General features: G+C 32.3%; 3 protein-coding genes across 4 annotated transcripts in view; 2 read left to right on the top strand and 1 right to left on the bottom strand.

Annotated features, from left to right (window-relative positions):
• The window catches only part of LOC140057541 (U3 small nucleolar RNA-associated protein 4 homolog), a 64,366-nt gene that overhangs the window by 30,108 nt on the left and 9,262 nt on the right, over positions 1-24,996 (bottom strand). The gene's annotated exons all lie outside the window — the stretch shown is intronic.
• LOC140056198 (uncharacterized) lies at positions 827-9,344 on the top strand. Its single transcript, XM_072101494.1, has 7 exons — positions 827-1,036; positions 1,240-1,435; positions 2,892-3,034; positions 3,568-3,763; positions 4,400-4,560; positions 5,322-5,348; positions 5,806-9,344. The coding sequence occupies exons 1-7, from the start codon at positions 844-846 to the stop codon at positions 6,000-6,002; spliced, it is 1,113 nt and encodes a 370-aa protein (XP_071957595.1). The 5' UTR covers positions 827-843; the 3' UTR covers positions 6,003-9,344.
• On the top strand, positions 9,352-24,708 carry LOC140056199 (uncharacterized). 2 transcript variants are annotated; one of them, XM_072101495.1, is made up of 8 exons: positions 9,352-10,216; positions 13,919-14,105; positions 17,432-17,577; positions 17,959-18,151; positions 18,457-18,608; positions 19,961-20,005; positions 21,166-21,255; positions 21,804-24,708. In XM_072101495.1, the coding sequence occupies exons 1-8, from the start codon at positions 10,150-10,152 to the stop codon at positions 21,977-21,979; spliced, it is 1,056 nt and encodes a 351-aa protein (XP_071957596.1). In that variant the 5' UTR covers positions 9,352-10,149; the 3' UTR covers positions 21,980-24,708. The 2 variants fall into 2 exon arrangements, with proteins under 2 accessions (XP_071957596.1, XP_071957597.1); XM_072101496.1 differs by lacking the exon at positions 9,352-10,216 and adding an exon at positions 13,032-13,446.

Below are 24,996 nucleotides of genomic sequence, written 5' to 3'. Positions count from 1 at the left end.
TAAATTTAGAGTGATGTATTAACAACCCCTATTAATGATTTAGTTTACGAACTAAACTTTTCTAAACTTTATTTAACAAACGCCTTTGAATCAGCAGCACACGTTTATAAGGCGTTCATTTACAAGGCAATATAAAACAAAAAGAAAAGTATAAAAAATAACATTTAAATCTTAAATAAGAAGTGAATTATACAAGTAAAATGAAATAGTAAAACAAAATAATCTAAAGCCTTGTCTACACTATCAAACTTTATGTGTCAAAAAAGTTTGATGTGCCTATATGGTAGTGCTATGCTTAAATATGGTAGTAATATGACATCATCATGTCCATATATGGGCACATCACATTTTTTTGACACATAAAGTTTGAAAGTGTAGACAAAGCTTTACAGAACAGAATAATACTTAACCTTTATGATGGAGTTAATGTCATTATCTATTTTTCATTTCATTATTATCATCATTAAAAATATAATTAGTAATTAATTTATTTTATTATACTGTGGCATTGAAGACAGGAAACATGATTAGGCCTACCAACCACCGTCACAGAAATAAACAGACAGTGTAATAGAATTAGTCTTTCGAATGTTAACGGCCAACATCCTGACGATGGTGGAGTGTCAAAATTTATAAGGAAAATTCTCAAATCCCTTATCGTTTATTAGGAACAACGAATTGTTTCCTCTGACAACTAATAACCAATCAGGTTGTGCAATGATGTGTGTTTTGTAACACCTTGTATATGGAAAGTAATTATTGTGGTCGTATATGGAAATTATAGTATAAATCTAAAAATAGACTATGGAAGTTCCACTCAAGAATATCAAACAATATTATAATATGTACTGGTTCTCGATCGTTTTGTTTAGTAATACAAATGAACTCCAACATCAAAGATCTACTCAATCTTGTTGTGGAGTTTTTTATTTAAACGTATATAGTAACAACGTTGCGCATCAAAAAATCATGACGAGTTTAGTATATTATCTTGGTTCGTTTCTAATACTAGCATGTTTCATGGCTCATATGTCAAGTAAGTGCGCTATTGATATTTAAAAAAATATTAATTTATGTAATTACCGTCGGCGGACGAGAGACAAAACTGGACGTCGATCCGTGCATTCATGATATATAAGCCTACGAAACTCAATTAGATGTCGCATGCAACGGTAAGACAAGAGGTCATTTTTTCTACCAGAGCATACTAAATCAGACTTAATTTCATTTCTTTTGCAGGCGCAGCAGAGATACAATTTAGCCTGAATTTAGGTGTGAATCCAAGTGTCGGTGTACTAACAGTAATGGAAGGAGGAGAAACGTATACGATCGTAGAGACACCTCATCAATTATTCACAGATACTGAAGCTAAAGCCGCCTGTACAAGTACATCCCTACAGCATCTAGGATTTGTATACTACGAAAATGTAACAAGGTAAGGTTTGTGATTTTGATTATTACAGTATTACCAGGGAGTTGGAAAATAACTCCCTGGTATTACCAAGGCATCTAACAACAGGATGCTAAGCTCGGAGGAGATCAAGCGGATAATCTGTAGCTGCGACATGATCAGTTCCACGCCCTTGAACAAGCACCGTGCGCCGCGCGGAGAATATGTACATACTACAGTACAGTTGGTATTTGTCGCAGCCAGACATTATATCAAAGGACTGCGTTCCTACTTTCCTATCTTGGCAAGGCGAACTCAATGTTACCGTGAGCAGTTAGCAACAGAGAAATTTGAATAATTTCACGGGTAATTGCCTCACGGTTTGTCCGAGAAAATCGCATTAAACGCGGCGTAAATGTCACCATCGATTGTCTATTGGCGCTATATAGAGTGCCGTGTTACAACCGTTAATATAGAAAACGCCAGCTAATGTCGAAACAACCGTTAATGTAGAACAATCCGCCGCTTATGTAGTAAAACCTCCAGCTTATGTAGAAACACCAACAGCTTATGTAGTAAATAAAAATCAACACCAGCTAATGTAGAAACAGTCAACAGCTTATGTAGTAACGAAATTGCCTCCCAGCTTATGTAGGCCTAGTTACTATCGCCAGCTAATGTAGAAAATGTTATTTATATTTTACAAAAAAGTCTAATTCATGTGCAAATGCATCGATCTTTACTTAGCTATCAGTCTTTCCACCTCTCGTAAACAACCAACTTTCTAAAACGACCACACATCGTAAGCAACCATCTCTGTTAAGGAATCGCTTCTCATAATCGACATCTTCTCGTAAGGGATCACCTCCTCTCATAAGGGATCACTTCTCATAATTGACTACCTCTCTTAACGAGAACACATCTCGTAAGTGACCACCTCTTTTAAGGGACCACGACCTCTTTCTCTCTATCTCGCATCGTCTCAGAGGCTCCGACACGTCGTAATTAACGTTCACATAATAAGATTTGCATAAAACAATATAAATTACGGTACATTACTCTCGGTTACATTAAACAAATAATACAAAATAAATAAAGTAACATTTACTAAACATATTTGGTTATTACTATTATTTTACAAAAATATCGATAGGCCTACAGATTTCATTTAAACAAGAAAAGGTGCAACAACAAAACATTGAACGTGATAAAGCCTAAAAACAAACGTTCTCTGTCTAATCATTTTTTAAAGGTACTGTTCAATTTCTCTATGCCTCTCATTTGCCGATTTCATTTTTGTTAATTAGGCCTACTCTGCAGTCATCTAAGCCTATATCTAACTTTTAGTTAGCCCAATATCGTAAATATTGTCTAATACTTTATTATTACAAAAACATACTAAGCAGCATAATACAATTTAATTGTATTCATCCATTTCACCAATCAACAAAAACAAAATCTTCACGTGATCTTTTTTATGAATATCGTTTATTGTGTATAGCCATGCGAACGCAAAAGGAAACATTGCTACGCTGAATTGTGAAAATGATGACGCGTCAAGTTGCAAGTTTACGAAGATAGATGTACATGATAACTGTTCAGAATGCTACCGTAAAGCAAGCATTGTTCTACGTTGCTACAAAGGTTAGTAGTCATTATTTTTCACTTTTAGTCTGGTAGTTTAACCGGGAAAAAATAGTACAAAAGAAAATATTTAAATAACATATCCATAATCGACAACAATCTATCTTTGGAATTTTTAGACGCGTTTTTTATTTATTTTAAATATTTGATAAATAAATGGCCTACTGGACGTATGATTGTATATATTGGTGTTAGGTAGAAAGGGACACAAACATTGTATGCATTTAGACCAGGGTAGGCCTATCAACCAAAGGCTGCCTTCTGTGTATCTGCGAAACATCCGTCCGTACGACATGCGAGGACCTATTATAAAATATTATTTCAAAAGCACATTATTACGCGCACTGGAAAATATTCTTTTCTTCAGGATTTTAAGCCTTAAGCGAAACTAAATACCTGGCCTTAAATCTCAGTCCAAAATTGAGCTGTACTAGAATTCCAAAGTACAACCTCTGGATCATGTCAACCCTCTTCATCCTAAATCCAAACACCAGTTTTGCGACGGCATAAAACATTACTTACTTTTGTTTCAGATGAGTCAATTGTGTTTGTTAACAACACAAAGCCACATGAATGCGTGTTGGAAGGTGCAATGAAAACTTATTTTGAAGACCAATTTTATGAAACAAAATGTATAAAAGCCAATGGTAACTCGACGGCAACAGCTAAAGTGATTTGTAAAAATGAAGGATTAGATAGCGGTAAAGTTAACCCCATCGAGGCAAAAACGTAAGTAATATATTATTTTAAACTATATGTATGCAACTGTTTCCTATTTACCTACTTTTCCGGAATATTCATTCATTTGGTCAAACTATCAAGGAAAAAGTGCAAGATTACAAGCAACAATGGGAGTTAAAATGGTATAAAACTTCATTAAAAGCAGAAAAACATAATCATTGTTTATCAAAAAGCAAGAAGTATATTGTTTAAATGTTGTTTGAAAGCCAAAGAATTGTATGTGTGTACACTCGACATTTTCGCTGCTTTCATTTATTAACTGATGCTCATCTAAATTTTGCCGCCTACATCGTTTTTCTCGCTGATTGTGGTTTTCAATTACCTTTTCCTTGTGTTAGTGGTCATATGACCGAGTATTATAATAATGTAAAATATATAAACCCTTCCACCGAACCATATCAGTGTTTCCTACGTAAACGGGAACCCCTATCCAAGTGTCTACTGTAAATAAATGTTTTTTTTTGTTTTTATTTTAATCTTAAAATAATAATAATAAACACTTTATATTTTACATTGTATCTATTCATTTAAAGAGCTGGATGTACACCACAATATAGATACTATACTATTACTTTTGCAATACATATATTGATATCTTTATCGTTGGCCGTATTATCATTTCAGGGGTTCTGAAGCCAAGTACAAAGACCTATATCTATACTGTAGTATATACACAAGTATTGAAAATTGCACTTGGAAACAACCTGCAAATGTTCAGTGTCAGTGTATGAAGAACGGTAGTACGCCACCTCGTCTGTTGGCCGTCAAGTGTTCATTTGAAAATGGTAAGATCTACGAAATATATCGATTAATTTATTTCTTGTAGAGAGATTAAACTTTTGATGTTAACACAAACTGAAATTGTGTGTACTGGCTGTAGACTTCTTCAGCAAAATAACCCGTTTCCCGCGGTGGAGACTTTTGAAGAGGTCCAGCCAGTACACAAACATTTCGAATGTAAATTTCCTTTTCAGTTTAATTCTCTCTACTTGATATTTACCAACACAAATGAGCCTTCATATTGAAATGTATTTCCTGTTTGATTGATTGATATCAATATTGACTTATTTATTAATATTGTTATATATCATATAATTTATTTCACCAATTTATATACCAATACAAGTGTTGCCCGAAATCTTTGCTAATTTTTCTGGCTGTTTTACTTTATCGTTTTGATTTAGATTTTTGCTTATTTTATTTTGTATCTCAATTGAGATCCAGCCACTGACACACACAGAATTGTCATTTTCAGTAATTTGCCTTAGATTTACTAAATATGATATACAAACATTTATATAACATGAAACTTTTATGACTTAATACTTAAAATATAATTATGAGAAAAAATATGTAACTATACAAATAAAAGATTTAGTGAATATTTAAAAAAAGTAAATAGTATTTGAAAAAGTTTAACATTGCAAGATACTATAAATATATTTTTTAAATAGTATAATTCATTCAAAGATGAATTAAGTGACTGATTAATAGACAAGATTTGACCAAAAATTAACGTAGTATCATTTATCTTTGTATATTTAAGGTGACCGCAAAGACTTTTGCGAAAATGGTAAGTGTGACCTATTTGATTTTCACTCGCATGCATAAAATAACGTTGGTACAATATGTTGATATTGTGACTTCTTCTAAATTAAAATGTTAAATGTTAAGCTCTGTCTACACTATCAAACTTTTATGTGAAAAAAAAAACGTGATGTGCCCATATTTGGACATGATGATGTCATATTACTACCATATTTGGGTATATCACCTTGGAAATATAGATAAATAAGTACCTAGTTCATTAACCCGTTTATTACATCTATTGACCATCATTCTTATAAATTGAAGGTGTTTATGTGTACAACGATTAACAAATTCAACTGGAATTTTTGTTTCAGCGCGTCGAGTATAATTTTTTTGGTGGCAATTATCACATTTCATCGTTATTGGTATGGAATGATCAATAATCAAATCGTTATCATACAAATATTAATGAATGTATAAACTCTTACTTGTTCTTTCAGGTTTGTACTATAAAAAGAAAGAAGACATACATGAATGTTTAAATCGCTGTACTCAAATCAGCCCAGCACCACCGTCTGACTTCCACAGCACCCAACAATCGCCGAATTCATCAGCTCAGTCTTTGATCTCTGGTACCTTAACCTTACGGGTTGTATGGGTATCCATTCTGGTAGCGGGTTTAATTTCAGCGCGATAACTGAACCGACGGTTTTCGAAGTATATTATCAATATATCAGCATGTTTGTTGTCTGATCACTCGCAGCTGAAATGTCGTCTGCTTTATCTTATTATCAATTTTTAAGGAAGCATTCAAATTGTGTATATACTTCGTTTTTTTCGATTATTTTTGCGTTGTATGTGTCAGTGTTCATAATATTTTTTAATGTGGTATATGTACATTTTATTGCAAAGACCATTGGGGATTTCATTTCTACTTAAGTTGGGTTCCTTGCATGTAATGTAAAAATTTATCCCGCTTATTTTTTGTATTTGTGTTTGATAATTGATATGCAATAAATGAAATGTGATGGTGGTGGTGGTGATGATGGTGGTGTGGTGGACGACTCTTGCACGACATGTCACCGTAGGCTACGAAAAGTCTGCGCATGCTTACGAACCAATCAGCTTTCACAACCAGAGTTTGTAAGAGTTTGGTTCACATCGTGCCAGTCGTCAGAGAGGATTGAAAATGAGAAAAGAACGGTTGTACCATGTGTGAATGTAAACAATGCAATATTTATATTTCTTTCTGGATGTTTTAATTTATCGTTTTAATTTATCGTTTTGATTTATCGTTTTGTTATTTTATTTTGTATCTTTATTGAGATCCAGCCACTGATACCCACAGATTTGTATTTTGTTTTCAGTAATTTGATTTGTATATTTCTTTTATATACAGCAGAAACCCTTAATAGGGGAAACCCTCGGGACTAAAACGTGTTTCTTTAATAGGTGTCCCAATAGTGTTAAATATTTCTTCTCGTTCGTTTAATGGGAAAGTGTCTCTTTCATAGAATTTTCCACTGAATGGGATGTTCTATAGCAGGGGTTCTACTGTGTATACGTTAGTGTAAGGTAACTTTTAAAAATCAATGTCGCCATTGACCATGGAGAAATAAGCTCCATGATGTTACAAAGAGGTCGAAATCATTTTAAAAAGAAAGGAACTACTACAGCCTAATCGATAGTACAGGTATAGTTATGAAAAGGTAGCCTGTTTATTATTACTTGTGGTTATTAACATACTTGACCCTTTAATATAAAGTCAAAGTAATAATCTATTCTATAAAAACCCTTTCTTCATATTTTAACCTAGGTCTATTATTCGCTATCACCAACGTTATCAAATTTCTAGATTGAATCAATCTATTGAACAACAAAGTTAGGCTACAAATTATGGTTAACAAAAATTACAACCGTAACGCGAGGTCATAATTGAGTTGACGTTTCGGCCTTTATTTGAAAAATATTAAAGTTAATTGTACACAAACAATTTTCAATTAAATTTTTGTGAATATTTAATTGATTGAGATCAAAATATTATATTCGATTTCAAATTGTGGAATTTCTCAGTTAATTAAGAATTCATTTGAAAAATTTGAAAATCGGTTGTACAAACAATTTTCAATTTAATTTTTGTAAATATTTAATTTTTAAAATAGGTTTGCTGGAGACCGACATATTTTCGATTTCAAATTGTGTACTATTATTTTTTGTCAGTTATAATGAATGATATAATAATGAATTAAAAAATAATGACGTATTAGATGACGTAACAATTTAACGAAAGTGTATTAATTTTTTATTACAATAATGTTGTAAAAAAACTATATTTTTTTACAAATTAAGCCATATTAAAGGTATTTTATCATTGGAAATTAACAAAATAAATGTATTAAAGGAAGAGTGTGAACTGAAACCAGGATTTTCAAAAACATAATATGTAAATAGTTGAATAGGCCATTTTAATATGACATAATAGTTACGCAATTTGACAATTGGATTAAAAACAATATTTTGGTTATGAACACGTAATTTACAACAAAACAAATTGGCAAATCGTGTGTCTGGAAGTGAATGGGTTATGGTTAGACAAGTATTGTCTCCCTGAAAAATAATTCTTAAAAACATTTTTTTTTTAATATTCCATTTTAATGTAACATAATAGTTATCCACTTTGACCAAAAATTGGATCGAAAAAAAATGTATTTACCTGAAAAAAATGTAATTTAAAGCAAAAAAATGGTCAAATTGGCTGCCAGCCAAGGGATTTTTGGTTGAATTTTAGCATTTATTGTGAAAAGGTGAAAACATGATTTTTTCGTTTTTTTCTATTGAACTGATTAACAACAAAATAATATATTCAAAGTCTCATCATCCGTTACGCTATTCGTCTTGGGTAGACATTGCGTACGCTATAATCGTTTCCATGACTCTCTTTCGGTGGTCTGATGGTCTGTCATTAGTTTTGCGATCGATGTATTTGCTTTTTTGAGTTCTTTATTTATGTTTCCTATCGAGGTAGTTTTTGGTCTGCCCACTGGTCTTTTAACTTTTCGAATGGATTCTGTCAACGCTAATTTGGCTGAAGTGTCCATCGGAAGCCTTAGCATATGTCCGGTCCATTTGTATTTTCTTTTCTTTATTATGTTTGACCATTTTAGTTCTTTCGTTCTGCTATATAGTTCTATATTTCTGATTGTATATGGCCACTTAATTTTTATAATTTTTCTTAATAATTTCCTATGGAAACAGTCAATTTCGTCCTCTTGTTTTTTGGTTATTGTCCATAATTCTGAGTTGTACATGAATATGCTTCTGACGTATATATTGCATAGTCTCATCCTTACTTCTAGTAATAAGTTTTTGCGTGTTAGAATTTCTTTGTAGTTGTTGAAGGCTGATATTGCGAGTTGTTTTCGGCGTTTCATATCGTTATCTGTGTCAATTAGCGATCCTAGATATTTACATTTTTCCATGATTCATCTCCTTTTCGTTTGATTATATATTCTTCTGTTTTAGTGTTGTTCAAAGTCTGATTTAACTAAATAAAAAATACATCTTTAAATTTATTAAAATTGCAAAATGTGAATGTTATCTTGTTTTTATGGTTTTGAGGGATATTTCATATTGACTCTTTCACTTTACGACCAATTAAACTTTTTTTTTCAACAACTTTAATGTTATTACATTTCAGGAAAAGTATAGTTTGTGTTTTCTGCAATATTCTATGTTGTTTCTTGTTTTATGTCCGATTTCAGTGTTTTTTTTAAGGTATTGATATTACCACTTTAGATAATACTTCTAAAGAACATTTATTAGTTTTCCTTGTATCATTTCAAACTGTGTACCCATTTAATGTCATGTTTATACACTGTTTTATTTATAAATTATGTTAGCAAATCCAACTACATAATTGTTAAAATTTCAATCTATAAGGATTGAAAACAAAAATCAGTCTGAAATGTTTGATTGAATTTGATTACGGGTGCACGTGTAAGTAAACAATGCAAAGATTGTGATTTTCAGGTTAATTATCGCAGGAGAGTACAAAGTGTATCTTTAAGTCCATTGTTCCAATAAAAGATTGTTCATGAAAATGATATAGCCGATTGTTTACTTTCGTTCAGCTAAAATTAAAAATCGAGAGTTCAACAGATTAGGTGGCCTATGCATTAACATGTACAAAAAGTGGGAATGGAAGAGTTAAAATATCCAGGTAATAGTGATAAATAACCAAAGAAGAGTGATAGTCAAATAGGGAAGAGTGATAGTCAAAAAGGGAAGAGTGAAAAATAACCAGGGAAGAAAAACGTTACTCTTTAAATTGAAAATTACGTTACGTTTCGGATTACACACCTCGACCACCTGAAGTTCTGTCTACACTATCAAACTAGTTTGACAAAAAAAGTGTGATGTGCCCATATATCGTAGTGATATGCTTAAATTTTGATAGTGATATGACGTCATCGTGTCCATATATGGGCACATCACTTTGTGTTGTCACGTAAAGTTTGATAGTGAAACAGAGCTTTATAAGAAAATCGTTTATGTGAAAATTATTTGACTAATTCTTCTAAGAAAATCTTGACATGTTGGCCAAAATATACAATATATATAAATTGATATAGTTCACTGATTAGGCCTATTGACAATACCATTTCTAGTAATAAAAACAAGACCTTTGATATTTGTAAAGATAACATATGGAATTTTGCTTTATGTAGCCCTACGTTTAATCACAGGTGTCACGCACATTGTCGATATAAAGTACTAGGTCTACGATACATTTTGTGTTTTTTTGTGTGTGTCTTGGATTGGAAACTATGTTTTGAGCAATTATCATGGCAAACAAATGGAGATTGTTCTTGGTAGGCCTAATGATGTGCTGCAATTTGTGCAGTTCCGAAAGTAAGTAGTCAAACTTGTCATGTAGGAAACAGCATTACATTTCGAAACTTACTTTTACAAGTAATTATAATAACAGAATGCTTCTTGCTAGGGGTTCCTTTTCCGGGAACTGAACCTGGCTGCGAGCCATGGTGACGTCAATTCAATCAATACTATAGTTATCAAATCCATTTAAACCATGGACTATAGGTCCATGAAATACATATACCTGTACAGCCTTTGATTTACAGTATAGGTAATAATACTGCCTGTATAACCTTTGTTGTACCATGGATATAGTTCCATGGTTGTACAGAGAAAATACTACCCGTGCAGTCTTTGTTTTACAGTATAGAAAATACTGCCCGTGTAGCCTTTGTTTTACAGTATAGAAAATACTGCCCGTGTAGCCTTTGTTTTACAGTATAGAAAATACTGCCCGTGTAGCCTTTGTTTTACAGTATATAATAGTTCAACTGTTATTGTACAGTATGTAAAATAATAAACAATGTTTTCATATAGTATAACTATTGTGAAAGTCAATGAACCGGTTGACCGAAGGAGATTATTATATTGGGGCCGGGCATGGAGGTATTAGGCTCCATGATTGGGGGAAATTGTCCGAATTAAATGTGAATCAAAGTAGGGCTACTGTATAACCTCCATGTGATTGATACATCCTTTGGGAGAAGATGACATTCTCGCGTCTCATGGTGATTATTGTATTTGTACTGCTAGTTTACCAAATAAATACACCTTATTTTCTTCGTCATCGTTTATAGTTCCCACAGGAGTCATGTTAATATTCATTGTTTATTATTACAACAACATCCAGCTAAGTAAATCTACGAAAATAAACACAGTGAATTCACCCTTAAAAAGGCAACAAAAAGTGTTTATATATTTCAAGGTTCTCTTTACTTCATTAACTTTTTATTTGTAAGTTTCTAATTTTAACATTTACCGTGATAATCTTTTATCTATCACAAAATAAACTTTTAAACCGTGCGATGCAATGAGGTGTGCGATGGTGTACGTCCTATTATAGGCCGACTACACTCAACCTCACTCACCTTCTACCCCACCATTCACTCCCACATCTCTCGCTCCACATCACCCTCGATCTATCTCAGGCCTTAATCTTCTTCCCTCTAACTCTTCACCCCTCCCCACCAAATCTGTTTTCCAATCACTCTTTGACAAACCTTTTAAAAACCAATTGAATACATTTATCTATATTATTGATATACTGGGTTGTTTGCGTAATATTTATCCAAATATACTTAAAATTCGAAAACAATCAAGTGTTAAGATCAAGCTACCGTAAACCAAATAAAAATAGAATACTGTATGGCTTTTGATTTGTTTTATTGGTATTGTGTCGAGCTCTTTACATTTTTTGCCTTTTATTAAATGTTTGTATTTTAAACGATTGTGTTTGGGTTAAAAGGCCACAAAGAGTAATACCAATATTAACCGGCTTCTTTCGATGTTTGTTATTCAAATCAAAAGTTAATATGGAATTGATTTGGTTCCCATTAGGACGCAATGAAAGGACGTACGCGCAACATGATTAATTTGACCAATCACAAGCAACAGGAAGAGAAGTCTTTCGTTTGTTATTGGTTGAATTGCCTGCGTTGTGTCTATATCTTTGCGTTGCTTTGAAGTGGGAACCAAGCTTTAAGCCATGTTCCCACCATATACGCAACGCACTGACGTAAGTGCAACGCAAACAAGTGGATAAAGCGACAGTTCGAATAATGGGCATCGCTTGCGATTGATCACTATAATTATTTTGCTTGTGTTGCGTCTCCAGTGGGAACCAAGCATTAGGACGCAAGCGAATTGATCAATCAAAAGCGATGGATTATTCGAATATATTGCTTGTGATTGGTAAATTCGCTTGCGGTGCGATTACATCCTTTCGTTGCGTCCACAGTGAGAAGCTCTATAGGTAGAGTGTAGTCTATTAGTGATTTTTTTTCGCAGAACAGTCCCATAAAAATGATATTCAGTAATTAGAATAAGCCCATAGGACTTTCGATATTACAAGCACATTAGACAGCCTAACGATTAAGTGTTTACCAAAATATTTCCTTTGTCAACCTGATCCAATAAAGATAATACTACAACAACAAAAAACAGAATGTGCATTCGGTAATCTTTCTCCGATTTCCCATTAAACATTTCGATATCCTTATAAGTACATTAAAGGTTCTAGCACTGTTTTTTTACTCGGAGTACCGGAGTCTAGGACTCACTCATTTTCTCCTCCTCGTCCATCTGGACACTATTGAGTAAAAAGTGCGATTTATAAAGTACTACTCCTCCCTTATTCGTTGTAGTATTGAGCTGGGATTTGGCATGAATATACTACAGGGACATGTCCTCAAAGCTATAGAGCCGGATTTTTAAATTTCAAACCGGATGCAGCCATATCACGTCTCGAAGATGGTACCGTATAGCCGTATTTGGTAGCGAGGTTATTGATGTGTATGTGACGTCACATCCCGTCTTATTTTGCTGTACCCCGAGTATCGCACATTCGTGCTTGTTTATATTAATGCCTACATAACATTATTGATATATTATAGGCCTATATCAATATTAATTTATTTTCCAAACCATCATACGATATAATAACAATACAAGTGCCTTGGAAGCCAATTGGTTTAATTTATTTATGGTGAAAAATGACCTGCACAAAAAAAAAAATGACACAAATTCTTATTAAGGGCGTTTACACTATTAAAATACTTAAAGTACTTTTTATCTCATGAAATTGAATATCTAGTACTTGAATATCTAGCCTAACCATGCGCTGCATATCCAGCGCAACTCCAGTGCAACTCCACCGACCCCTTGCAACCAACAATATCATTGTAATGGTTTTATTATATAACAGTGGCAATGTCAACAAAGTACTGGATAATACCATAGAGATATTTTAGTGAATAATATGTCATTTTTCGATGTAGGCTTAATACGAACAATGCCTATTCAATAAACTTTAGTTCAGATACAAACTTTTGTTACTGTTAATGAGTTATATTCTATTAATATATATAGTTTGGTTTTTCCACTTTCACACGAAAGTAGTCGGTAATAAAAGAGTACAGGACCATTGCGTCGCGTTTAGTTATGTTAAACTTTTTGCCTCAAGAAGAACAAGGCACAATTCAACAAACGGACAATTCTAAGCAAAATGATTGTATTATTTCTACTAGGAATTACTTCCATGAATGTTGGTGAGTTGCATTATATTTCAGTGCACACACATTACCTCCTTAGGCTGGTATTTATATATATTTTATATTTATGTTTGCGTTTTGGGAATAAATCGTAAAATGTAAATGTGCACATCCTCCCTAGCCTAAACATACTAATAAATCCAATATAACTATAGCATTGTTTTCGCTGACAGTATAGTATCAACACTAGTCCGAAACCAGCCAGCTCCTAGAAATAATTCGCGGCAATTTCACGATGTACTTATTTCAAATCAAATTATGATGTTTAAGATACAGTTAAAACATTGTTCTATATAATGTCCTTGAATAAGCCCTCTCGACACCCCTCCACTCCCAGGTAAAGGTTATTGGATTCTGTAGACAAATTGTAAACATTGACATATCTAATGATTGATATTGTACGTGTTTAGGAGAAGGGGTGACACCATTCTCTCCTCTGTATAACGCCGTTTTTGTTCATTTTTGTCAGGCCTTGGAGCGACGGCATCGCTTTATTTAGAACCTACCGGGCGAAACAGATTTGAAGGCACGCTGGTTGTGAAATATAATGACACAAAATATACGGTGTGTAGCGTGGGTGTTGAACAGGATCAGGCTAATGTACTATGTCAGATGGCTGGATTTGCAGGAGCCAGCAAGATATATCCTCGTTCTCAGTAAGTAGACACTTATTTATACTAAGATATTCTTTGCTTATACGTACCTACTATATTGCTAATTTTCTATTATGAATCTCTACTGTTTAGTTTATTTGAAAGGTATTAAAATCCATTCTCGGAAATCGTAGCTCAAAACCATACTCAGTGATAGCATCGAAAATATATCATTTTGACAGAAGAAAAAAAATACAATCTCTCCTCCACAGTGAATGTTTGTAAGGATGTGACACTAAACAAGGTCGGAACGGATATTTTGTACAAATTTTATTGTACGAAATAGTTCGCTCGCATTGTGCAATAACAACATAGTCTAGTTATTGTGCTCATCAATTTCCATAGAAAATCGATTAAACAACATTTTGCAATAAGCGGGTGTGAAATTCGATAATTCTCTAGCGAAGACAATTGGGGTATTTCCCTAAAAGAAAGAGCAAACCCGGATTACTAAGAAATTGAAAATTAGAAGAATTGACAGGACCTTAATAATAATTATAATAGTATAATTTTGGGATATTATTTTACTAAAAAATAATATAAAGTTAAAATTAGGCTTTGTATTTGCGTGTGTATACAGTGCTAATCTAGACTGTTGTGGCCTCTTTCCCAGAGTTTACTTTCGATATTTTGATTAATAAAATAATAATTTATTAAGAATTTGAATAAAAATGAAATTAAGTATACACAAATATTAGGTCACACTATTTTCCCGTTTAGGCCTACTTGATATTTTTTTCCCCAAAAAATTTATTTTTGTTTTTATCAAAATAGTTTTTCCAAAATGTATTCTTTGTTTCAAAAATTTATTTTTTATTTTTCTTTTCCATAAAAAAACACCCTGTGCTCAGGGATCACAAACAATAACAAAAACAAAGATATAGATAAAAAGAAAATATCACAAATACATTAAACAAATTACTACAGTCATTACTGGGACATTCTATTCTAAACTCCATTTCATTAAGAATATAAAAATGGATTCGTCTTTTAAAGTTGCAGGCGGAAAAATATGGAATGACTTGCCAGCATATATAAAACATTCACACACGATTATGTCCTCTAAAGCTAGATACAGATCTCATTTCTTTTAATAAAATTTAACTTCCAGTTTATATTTGTTGTTGATTTATTATTAATTGTAATTGTATAAGATTTAAATTTGTATCCGTTTTTGTCGACAGGACCACAATGCAAAACAAGTTTATTTCTACTTGATTGTGTATTATCCTGTATAAATATGTTGTTAAATAAAAAATAAATAAATAAATAAAAATGACATTTCTTTTACTGGAATTATAAATTACTTGATAATTGTATTGTATGGCAATCTTAGTGTTTTGATACACTGTTGGATAATAATTGTTGTTTTTCAATAGTTTACCTTGAAAAATAGAATAATAGTTGATTAACCATTTTAAATGGTAGGTCTAGATTCATTAAAAAAAAAACACAAATTATTAGATCAAATTATTTTTGCCGTTTACTTGATAATTTGTTGGCTTTCTTTAGTAGTTTACTTTTGACTAATACAATAAGAGTAATTATTTAGTAAACATTTAAATAAAAATGAAATTATTAATAGGTCGCATTGAATAGAAAAAGAACCAAGAGGTGTTTCTGATTCTCGTTCGTGAAATATCTTATTTTAGTTGATGCCACCCATTCGCAATAATAGACATACTGCAGTCATAACGTACATTTGTTAAACACTCTGTCTACACTATCAAACTTTATGGGACAAAAAAAATTGATGTGCCCATATATGGACATAATGATGTCATATCACTACCATATTTAGGAATATCACACTTTTTTTGTAAAACTGTTTTGATAGTGTAGCTTTACAAATGTTTGGTTAACGTTTACTTTCTATAATAGATTGACGCCTATAACGATGTATGGCAACAAAAGTACCCATACCAAAGACATGACTATTAACAATTTGGAAGGGGTTATGATTTAGGACAATAAAGGGAGGATATGGATGGGTGGAATATTGCAAAACATTTCTATATAATTAGGAACTATATATCGGACTACTAGAAATGAAAACATATTCGGGGAAATGACTCGTGTCTATTTAAAGAGCAATTCAATCCCACACTCATTTAATCAATCCGGGTCGAAAATAGTTCATGCAAATAACAGCTCCCTGGATCATGCAAGGCATTCTAACAACAGGATACCAGTCAGGGGGGAAAAATGGCAAAAGTATTCCTACTTTCTAGGAGTTTTATCAGATAATCTATATTGTTTTGACAACTCTTAAAACATGACCACAGTGCTGATTTTCCAATTTTCATCTAACTGATACTGAACTCGCTGCAAAGATAAGAACTAGTAACAGTTCTTTGATCTTATGTCTGGCTGCGACGCGACAAATACCAACAGTATTGTACTATATACACATTCTCCGCGGCGCGCGGATTTAAAATTTAAATAAGGATAATCTTCAGTTCCGGTGACGCTAGGCCTAGACAAACGCTGTTTATATCAATCAAGAAGCATTTTGTAATATTTAACGACAGAATTTCCTGATATTATTTGAAATTTTTTTACGGATAACTGGCATCTACTCTCATCACCATACTTTGACGTCATCTTATAATATAATTAGTATTATTATCTCATAAAAATAATACAAATACTATACATTATCAAATTATCAAATCCGTTTACAAGGGATATTGGATTTCCTATGTCTGTGCATAGAGTATAATATCTCTATGGTTTGTGATTGTGATCATGTTCAATGCGTAAAAAATTTAATGCCAATTTCTTCATTAAATGTTTTGAGAAGCATTTTTTAATATTTCACGACAGAATTTTCTTAAAAGTTCCGGTCACGCTAGGCCTATTAGTATTAGACAAACGCTGTTTATATCAATCAAGAAGCATTTTGTTATATTTAACGACAGAATTTCCTCATATTATTTGAACAAATTTTACGCATAACTGGCATCTACTCTCATCACCATACTTTGACGTCATCTTATAATATAATTAGTATTATTATCTCATGATAACAGTGCTATTCGAAAAGAGTAGGGGATCGTCCCCCGGTGTGCTGATCATCTGGTAGGCGCTGCACTGCTGGCTGCCGTGGGTCCGTGGAGGGCCTAATCCGAATTTCCTCAGTTTCCAGTTAAGCTTGAGGACAAATATAAATACCTTTACCTTTATGAAATAAAAAATACTAAATTATCAAAACCGTTTACAATGAGTACTGGATTTCCTGTGTTTGTGAAAAACTAAAAATGCTGAATTTGATTTCAAAATCACGTTCATTGCGTAAAACATTCAATATCAATTTCTTCACACTGTAGATGTTTTGACGAAACTAACCATGATGAATCGATGGTGATGTTGTCAAATTGCGACAATCCAACAAACACCTCGAATTATTGCTTTCGATTGGCTGATTGTGACTGCTACCGAAAACGATATCAGCTAGGTCTCAGATGCTATGGGGGTACGTAAATATTAGACATATCATTTATTTTAGAACACCCGATCTGAAATACAATAGAACTCCTATTAAGGGGACACCATTCAAAAAGTCCTTTTAGTATCCTTTTCTAGTCCCTAGGCCTTGTACGTCCATAGAGGTGTCCATTGAATGTGTCCCATAAGGAGGGGTCCTACTGTATTCAACTAAAATCAAAAGATACCCGATTTCTAATTTCATATTTAAAAAGAAATTTTGTTGTAAATGAAGAGAGATGAGGAGTGGTTAGGGAGGATGACATCCTTTCATGGAAAAGAAATAGCGTTTTCAATCCATTCTAATCCAAACAAACAAGTATTTTCAAGTGGTCTCAACAAACATTGTTGTTTTATTTGTTGTTGACAGAAGGGGCATTAGAGTTGAAATCAAATCAAACAGTGGATAGAGATGGTGTTTTAACAAGTGGCGTAGTAACTGTCTATACAAACGGTTCCTGGTTTATGGTTAACTGGAGGAATAGTCCAACTACAAGGAACTTTGTTTGTCCGACGATCGGACTTCTTAACAACAATAAAACACGACAACAAACAAAAGAATAGTAAGTAATATTTAATCGAAATAACACAAAAACTAAATAAAAATTCAAATTACTAATGTAAGTGTAATATTTATTATCACTGCAGTAGGCCTATCACAAGCGACGGATCATTGGTCAACTCGCTTGCGTTGCGCTTACGTTGAATTGCGTTTTGTCCTAGAACCGAGCTAAATTTAGAGCATGGAAATTGCATGTATGTTATCAAAGAAGGTACTTAAAAGACTACAACGAAGTAATACATTCTATTAAAAATTATTTTTAGAACTAGCCAATGTCTGAACATTTGTTATGAATTTAAATTACAGTTTTCAGTATGGCATTACAAACGTTACTAATCCACCGTACAAATGGACATGTCCACGCACTGGTTATGGAAAGTTCGACAAATGTAATAGAACTGAATTGGATAGGAAGCCGAGTAGTTACCATATACTAACTATAGATTGTATATTACCAGGTATACTATGTATTACTAATATACTATGTATGTAGTGATAATACGTGATAATTATTATTGTATGGTGAAACAGAAAACCCTCGCGGGAGGTGTGGAAGGGGGGGGGGGGGTTCTGGCTTTAGCTGATCTGCAGACAGACAGTATTCAGTATTCTATCGATAAGTTAAGGTATGGTCCGCCATTAATGCCAAAGGTTTGAATAGTAGCCCATTATGACAACACACGGCAGCTGAGTAAAGAAGATGGAAGCAATTATGATGATTATGAGACATACATGATCGTCTGTCTGACAAAGGGATCATAACGTCACAAATAAAAATATCGATGAGAACAAGCATGGCAAAATGTTTGTTTAAAATGACAAAGACTGAATGCCAAGGGATACAAGGAAGTATAATAAAATAATAATAAACAACAATGATAATAAGGATATTTCCAATTAAGCAACGGCAACAGCTGTCCATACAATTTTAATATTATAGTGGATTCGCACGATTATGACGTCACTACGAGAGGTTTCATTTATTAGCAATACCAAAACTGACAATTGACGTTATATTGAAAAATCAAATCAATTCAACATAGTAAAGCTTGTCTTTACTTTTTTATAAATCCTCTGAAGGTACACATATGGACATTAATTAACATAAATGTCCAAATTATAACTGAACCAAATCGGTCAATTATGTCTAGAGGATAGAATTTGCCAACTCAAACTTAATCATGTTCATAAGATTTTTTATGAAAAAACAGTACCTTATTTGACTGAAAAGTTTAAAAGAGTTTCATCTAACCACCATTATATGACTAGAAGTAGTGTCAATGGTTTTGCAGTTCCTAAATCTGATAGTCAAATATCTAAAACGTTTTATTATACAGGCATAAAGGCATGGAATAACCTACCTCATTCCATTCAGCAAATAGAAAACAAATTTGATTTAAAGAAAAATGTTAAATCACATTTCTGTTCAACCAAATAACTATAAGTCAATCATAGTCTTTTAATTTAACTTGTTTTATTATATTATTGTTTTTGTTATATTTACGTGTTTAATGCAATACTTTGTAATTTTTATATTTTTCATTTTAGAAAGGATCCCAATGGAAATAAGCTAATAAGCTTTTTGGGCTATCCTGGAAAATCTTTTATAAATATATTATTTGTAATGTCAGTAGTGTATGTTATCACTTTGTATTTTATGATGATTTTCCTATAAATTCAAATCAAATTCAAATTCAAATCAAATCAGTCCAGGTGTATTGTACACCCTATGAAACTTTGAAAAAAGTACATGTATTTTTTCCCCATAAACTATCTCAATATTTATTCATGTCGTTTATTTTTTTTCTAGCGAATAATCAGTTACCAAATTATCGTCTTTGCTACGATGATCAAGGCAAGTTGATGATATAGTTATTTATTTTGGTTATGTGGATTACCCATGGTCTCCGTATGGGATTAAGACATCAAGTATCAAGTATCATTATTGTCATTTGTTTTAAGAAAAAACATAGAAATTCTGTTTGCTCTGTTTGGGGAGCACAATATCCAACGGACACAACACGAACTCTAAACAAAAACATTACACAAAGTGTCTACATGATGTTTAAGCCTCTAATAGCTCCTAGAAAGAAACTATTTGTAAATCGTGCCTTATTGGCCTTAATAGAACGAAATCGCCGACCGCTGCGCATCAACTGGAACATACTAGAGGCCGGATGAAATTGATCATCTTTGATAGCCACTGCCTTTTTCACAAAACATATAATTATTGTCCACAGTATGTGATTAAAACATATATTGCTCACAGTATGGGATTGAATATGATTTTTTAGATAGATTATCCACGTTCTCTGTATGGATTAGATAGATTATCATGGTCTTAGTATGAGATTAAACATGGTATTTGATGGATTATCCACGGATTTAGTATTATATTAACATAATACTTGATAGATTATCACGGTCTCTGTATGGGATTAACAAATATATATTATCTGGATTAAGTATAGGATTCAAAATGATTTTTTAGGTAGATTATCCACGGTCTCTGTATGGAATTAAACTTATAGATTATCACGGTCTAGTATGTGATTAAACATGATATTTGATGAATAATCGCCGAATTAACATAATACTTATTACGGTCTTCTATGGAATTATATATATTTTCTATGGATTCAGTATGGTTTTTTGATAGATTAACTACAGTCTCATGTACAGTATGATATTATATATGGTATTTGCTGGATTATCCACGGTTTTGTATGGGATTAAGTTAATAGTATGGGATTAATCATGATATTAGCTGAATTATCAACGGTCTCAGAATGGGATTAAACATGGTATTAGATGAATTATTCATTCAGTTCAATATATTACACTTTAGAGTAAAAGTGATTAACCCTCTGATAACAAAGAGACGTAACGAGCAGTTTATCAACAGCTTATGCACAAAGACATTTATCGTGAGATTTTATAACTAAATCAATATTGATATTGTACGATAGGAATTATTATGTAAATTCAACTTATCAGTAATGTTTTACATTATAGTGACCGAGAACCAATACATTGAACCAGGACGACGCCATTGTATCGAACGAGATCCTTTAACTACAATGTCATTACCCCTAGATGTTGAACGTACGTATTAAAATGACTACATTTATGATTTAAAATCATATTATTATAAAACATTTGACTATAATTGTCACAGTAGCATGATTATTGATTAATGCCCCCGCCCCTCCACCACACCGGAAAAAATAATTAAAACATGAATATACCACTTTAATGTCACAAAATTCACTTTGATCAAAAAGTGAATAATCAAAGTTATAGGCATATACCTGAAAAAACCTGTAATTTAAAACAAAACATCAAATTGTTTGTCAGACAATGGATTTTTGGTTAAATTAACCGCTTATTGTGTCTTTTTATAAGTTAAATCATTATTTGTGTTCTTTTATTTCTACGGAAGTGACTAATAATGGAATATTCAAAAAGTCTTATTTGTTTTAATTGTTAATATTTTTTGGGGATAATAATACAAAGATGATGTAAACATTGAGATAACAATTATGATGATAATTATTATGATAACGATGATGAAAAAACTCCAATTATAATTGTAATCAAATGCTAATAATAATATACTCATCTAATAATAACTAGTTTCTTTTTCACTTTAGGATCGCAATCGCAAAATGATTTGAAATTTAAAATTCCACTACCGATTGTATGTGCGACACTAATCATATTACTAGTAGTGGTGGTGGTATGGAAACGGAAAGTTATACGAAGCAGAAATGACAACGGCGACGATTCCGATCCGGCTCGGAATGACTCCGCCAATCCCATGATATGAGGCACTATGACGTCAAGTTACGGTTTAGACGCGAGGTTGAAAGTAGAACGATTGTTATTATTTTTATTTCGATTCTACAAAAAGAAGATAGAAAGTCACGAATGCATAGTATTATACGTATTTTGTCGCATTATTGTTTTGGTCAAACAAATGTACTTTTTAGCTGCTAACGTGTGGGATGTTATGGTATAGACCTGTGTTGTAATACAACATGCCAATTAGAGTGCAACAATAGAACAAAATCACAATATATATAATTTCAGTTGTAGGCCTATGTTTACATAAAATAAACTTGTTTTTTTAAGCGCGCTCTCACACGAGAGTAAGTTTATTCGATCGACAGTGGCAATTTATAATCAAACTGGCTTACCAAATGGCGCCTTTTATTGAAATTGTATGATACTTTCTTTCTGGTAATGTAATAAAATGATTAAAATCAACTGTCATGGTGGACCGTGTCACAACAGACTGAAATACGTGGTACTCTCTACTTTTAAAATGATAAGTGTCCACTCGACCAAAGTGTAAAAAGTGTTTACTCAAAAAGTACGATGGCCTCTCGGTACATTACATTAGGACAAAATTATATTATAAGTTAAAGGAAAAATGGCAAAATCAGCACTGTGGTCATGTTACAAGAGTAGTCAAAACAATATAGATTATCTGATAAAAATCCTATAAAGTAGAAAAAAGTTTATGACTGTTATTAAGTACATTATTAAAGTTGTAAAAAATGTATGGAACGCCGTTTACGTAAGTAAAAACCCTATGGTGCGACGAAATTAACAAAAATTATCGATTAAAAATAAGTTATGCTACTAAAATACAAAGAAGTGTAAAGTAAATAGGCCTAAAGTATAACAAAGTATACATTATAGTTATATAGGCCTAAATATGTAATTTGTTTTATTGTACAAATTTGTATATAATGTTGTAACCTACATCTCAATATTGTGCTTTCGATTTTAAAGAAAAAAAATAAATTTAAGTTTAGTTCCGTAAACCTTTTGTTTTATACAGGATAATAACTTTGCAAAAATTTAACTGAGATAGGGTTAAATGAACACAATAGACACTCAACAACAATTGTATGGGCATAAAATACAATTTATATTAACTGTATAGTAATAATTCGAGTAGAATTTCAAAAAGTCTTTTAAAATGGGATAAACCCCGCAGGCGAAACATGTCAATCATAATGGATATAGTTTAAAAACAAGACAGACAATAGTTTCGGTATACAGTGGCGGAAGGGGTGTTGACGCGGGACGGGATTTAATTATATAGTTCGTGTGTTACAGGCCTAGCTGATTGTAATCTGCGAGACTTTTGGTGTTCACACAATAGCACTTACCCATGATGCTATAGGGCATTTGCCTTTCTTTTGTGTTCAATAATAATTTGGAGATGAAAACAAATATTTTACTTTGAAACAAGATATCACTTTTTAGAGTGGAGAGCATGTGTCGTAATTGTGTGTTTACCAGGGAACTTTACTTCCGTGGTGTTTACAATCAAAATTTAAATACACAACCAGCCCCTATTGCGTTAGTTGAATACATATCCATTAGCGTGGATTTCATAACATGAATATATAGTACTGTACTTCCAAGTTAAAACCTCACCTTCACCATTTCAGGTCGGTGATCGAATAATAATCTAATGGAACCAAAATTTACAGGAAAAAATAACATTTTTTATACCGTGCAACCATAGAGAAATAATGTATTTCTCTATAGTGCAACTGAGGCATGGAAAATCAATTGTTTAAAGAATTGTATAATTGTACAAAAAAATTGTAAAAAACAAATAATATTTTGTCTCTTTTTTTGCCGTTTAGGCCTTTTATATTGGTTCATTTTAATGTCTTGTGTTTTCTTAGAAATAATATGTAAGTAGGCCTAATCTACTTTTAAAATGATAAGACAATAAAAACAATAAAATCGTTGTATTGTAACGATATTATTTCTCTTACTAATCATGACGTCATTTGATTTGGACGTGTGAAAATATTATTTTTAACAAAGGCAGTTTAGATGGTTATGCTATAATAGTTATAGGATGAAAACTTTTTCGATTTCTTTTGTTTTAAGTAGGAAAAATGCATGTTTATCTAATGATCGTCGTAGTATAAGTAAGTATAGTATAAATGGGCCTGTATTAAAGATTGAAGATTTGATAGAAGATAAAGAAAAGGAAACCAAAACTTATTATTCATTATTGAGGCCTGTTGTGTAATATATGTATTATAGTTCTTTCCACATGTTATTTTAACTAGTGTAGAAATATATTGGTATGACTGTATGTTTTTGATAGTATTTTCCTATATAACATAAGTAACATTTGGCTCCGAGTCAAAAATATAAACACATTAGTTTTGTTTTGATATTAATAAGTTCTGGTATGAGCATGGTATGAGTGTAATGGTAGGCCTACCGTAGCTCATCACAACCTATTAGTATTAATCAACAGGCGAGTTTAATTAACGATTATTTCGCAATTTCGATGTATTATTATACTAAGAAACACATCATATTATTATCTTTTCTAGTGTTTGTGTGCATGACATGTTTTCATTACAAAAAAAATATGGAAGAAGAATTGAGAATTTTCAAAGTTTTAACCTCTTTGGTTTCTGTTTATAATTAAAAGTATAAATTTATACAAAAACTAGTTAGCGGATACTTACGGATAGATACGATGTTAATTAAAATGTAAAAATAAAAGATGGCGGTAAAATAAATGATTAAAATATTTCTTTTTAAACTATCTTATTTTTGTTCTTGTTTGTGTTCGAGTAGAGAGGCTATGAACTCAGGGGAGGAATATGGAATATCATCATCCCTTTTCACCAAGACAAAAAGCATGAAATGAAAAAAAGAGGAATGCAAAAGTTTGAAAGTATTCTAGTTCTAGTGGGAACCAAGCTTAAGCGTGGTTCCCACTAGAACGTAACGCAAGGGCGTAAACGCAACGCAAGCGTTTTAACCAATGACAAGCGAAGTTATAGACAGTTA

This window comes from Antedon mediterranea, chromosome 8 (genome assembly GCF_964355755.1).
Source record: "Antedon mediterranea chromosome 8, ecAntMedi1.1, whole genome shotgun sequence".
Classification (NCBI taxonomy): Eukaryota; Metazoa; Echinodermata; class Crinoidea; order Comatulida; family Antedonidae; genus Antedon; species Antedon mediterranea.
This window is presented reverse-complemented; position numbering and strand designations above follow the sequence as displayed.

Bases quoted from the DNA above. Each gene is read 5' to 3' on its own strand.
- LOC140056198 (XM_072101494.1), top strand. From the start codon at position 844: ATGTACTGGTTCTCGATCGTTTTGTTTAGTAATACAAATGAACTCCAA. The intron at 3,035-3,567 runs GTTAGTAGTCAT...CTTTTGTTTCAG, and splicing joins TGTTCTACGTTGCTACAAAG to ATGAGTCAATTGTGTTTGTT. The intron at 4,561-5,321 runs GTAAGATCTACG...TGTATATTTAAG, and splicing joins CAAGTGTTCATTTGAAAATG to GTGACCGCAAAGACTTTTGC.
- LOC140056199 (XM_072101495.1), top strand. From the start codon at position 10,150: ATGGCAAACAAATGGAGATTGTTCTTGGTAGGCCTAATGATGTGCTGC. The intron at 14,106-17,431 runs GTAAGTAGACAC...TTCACACTGTAG, and splicing joins AAGATATATCCTCGTTCTCA to ATGTTTTGACGAAACTAACC. The intron at 17,578-17,958 runs GTACGTAAATAT...TGTTGTTGACAG, and splicing joins AGGTCTCAGATGCTATGGGG to AAGGGGCATTAGAGTTGAAA.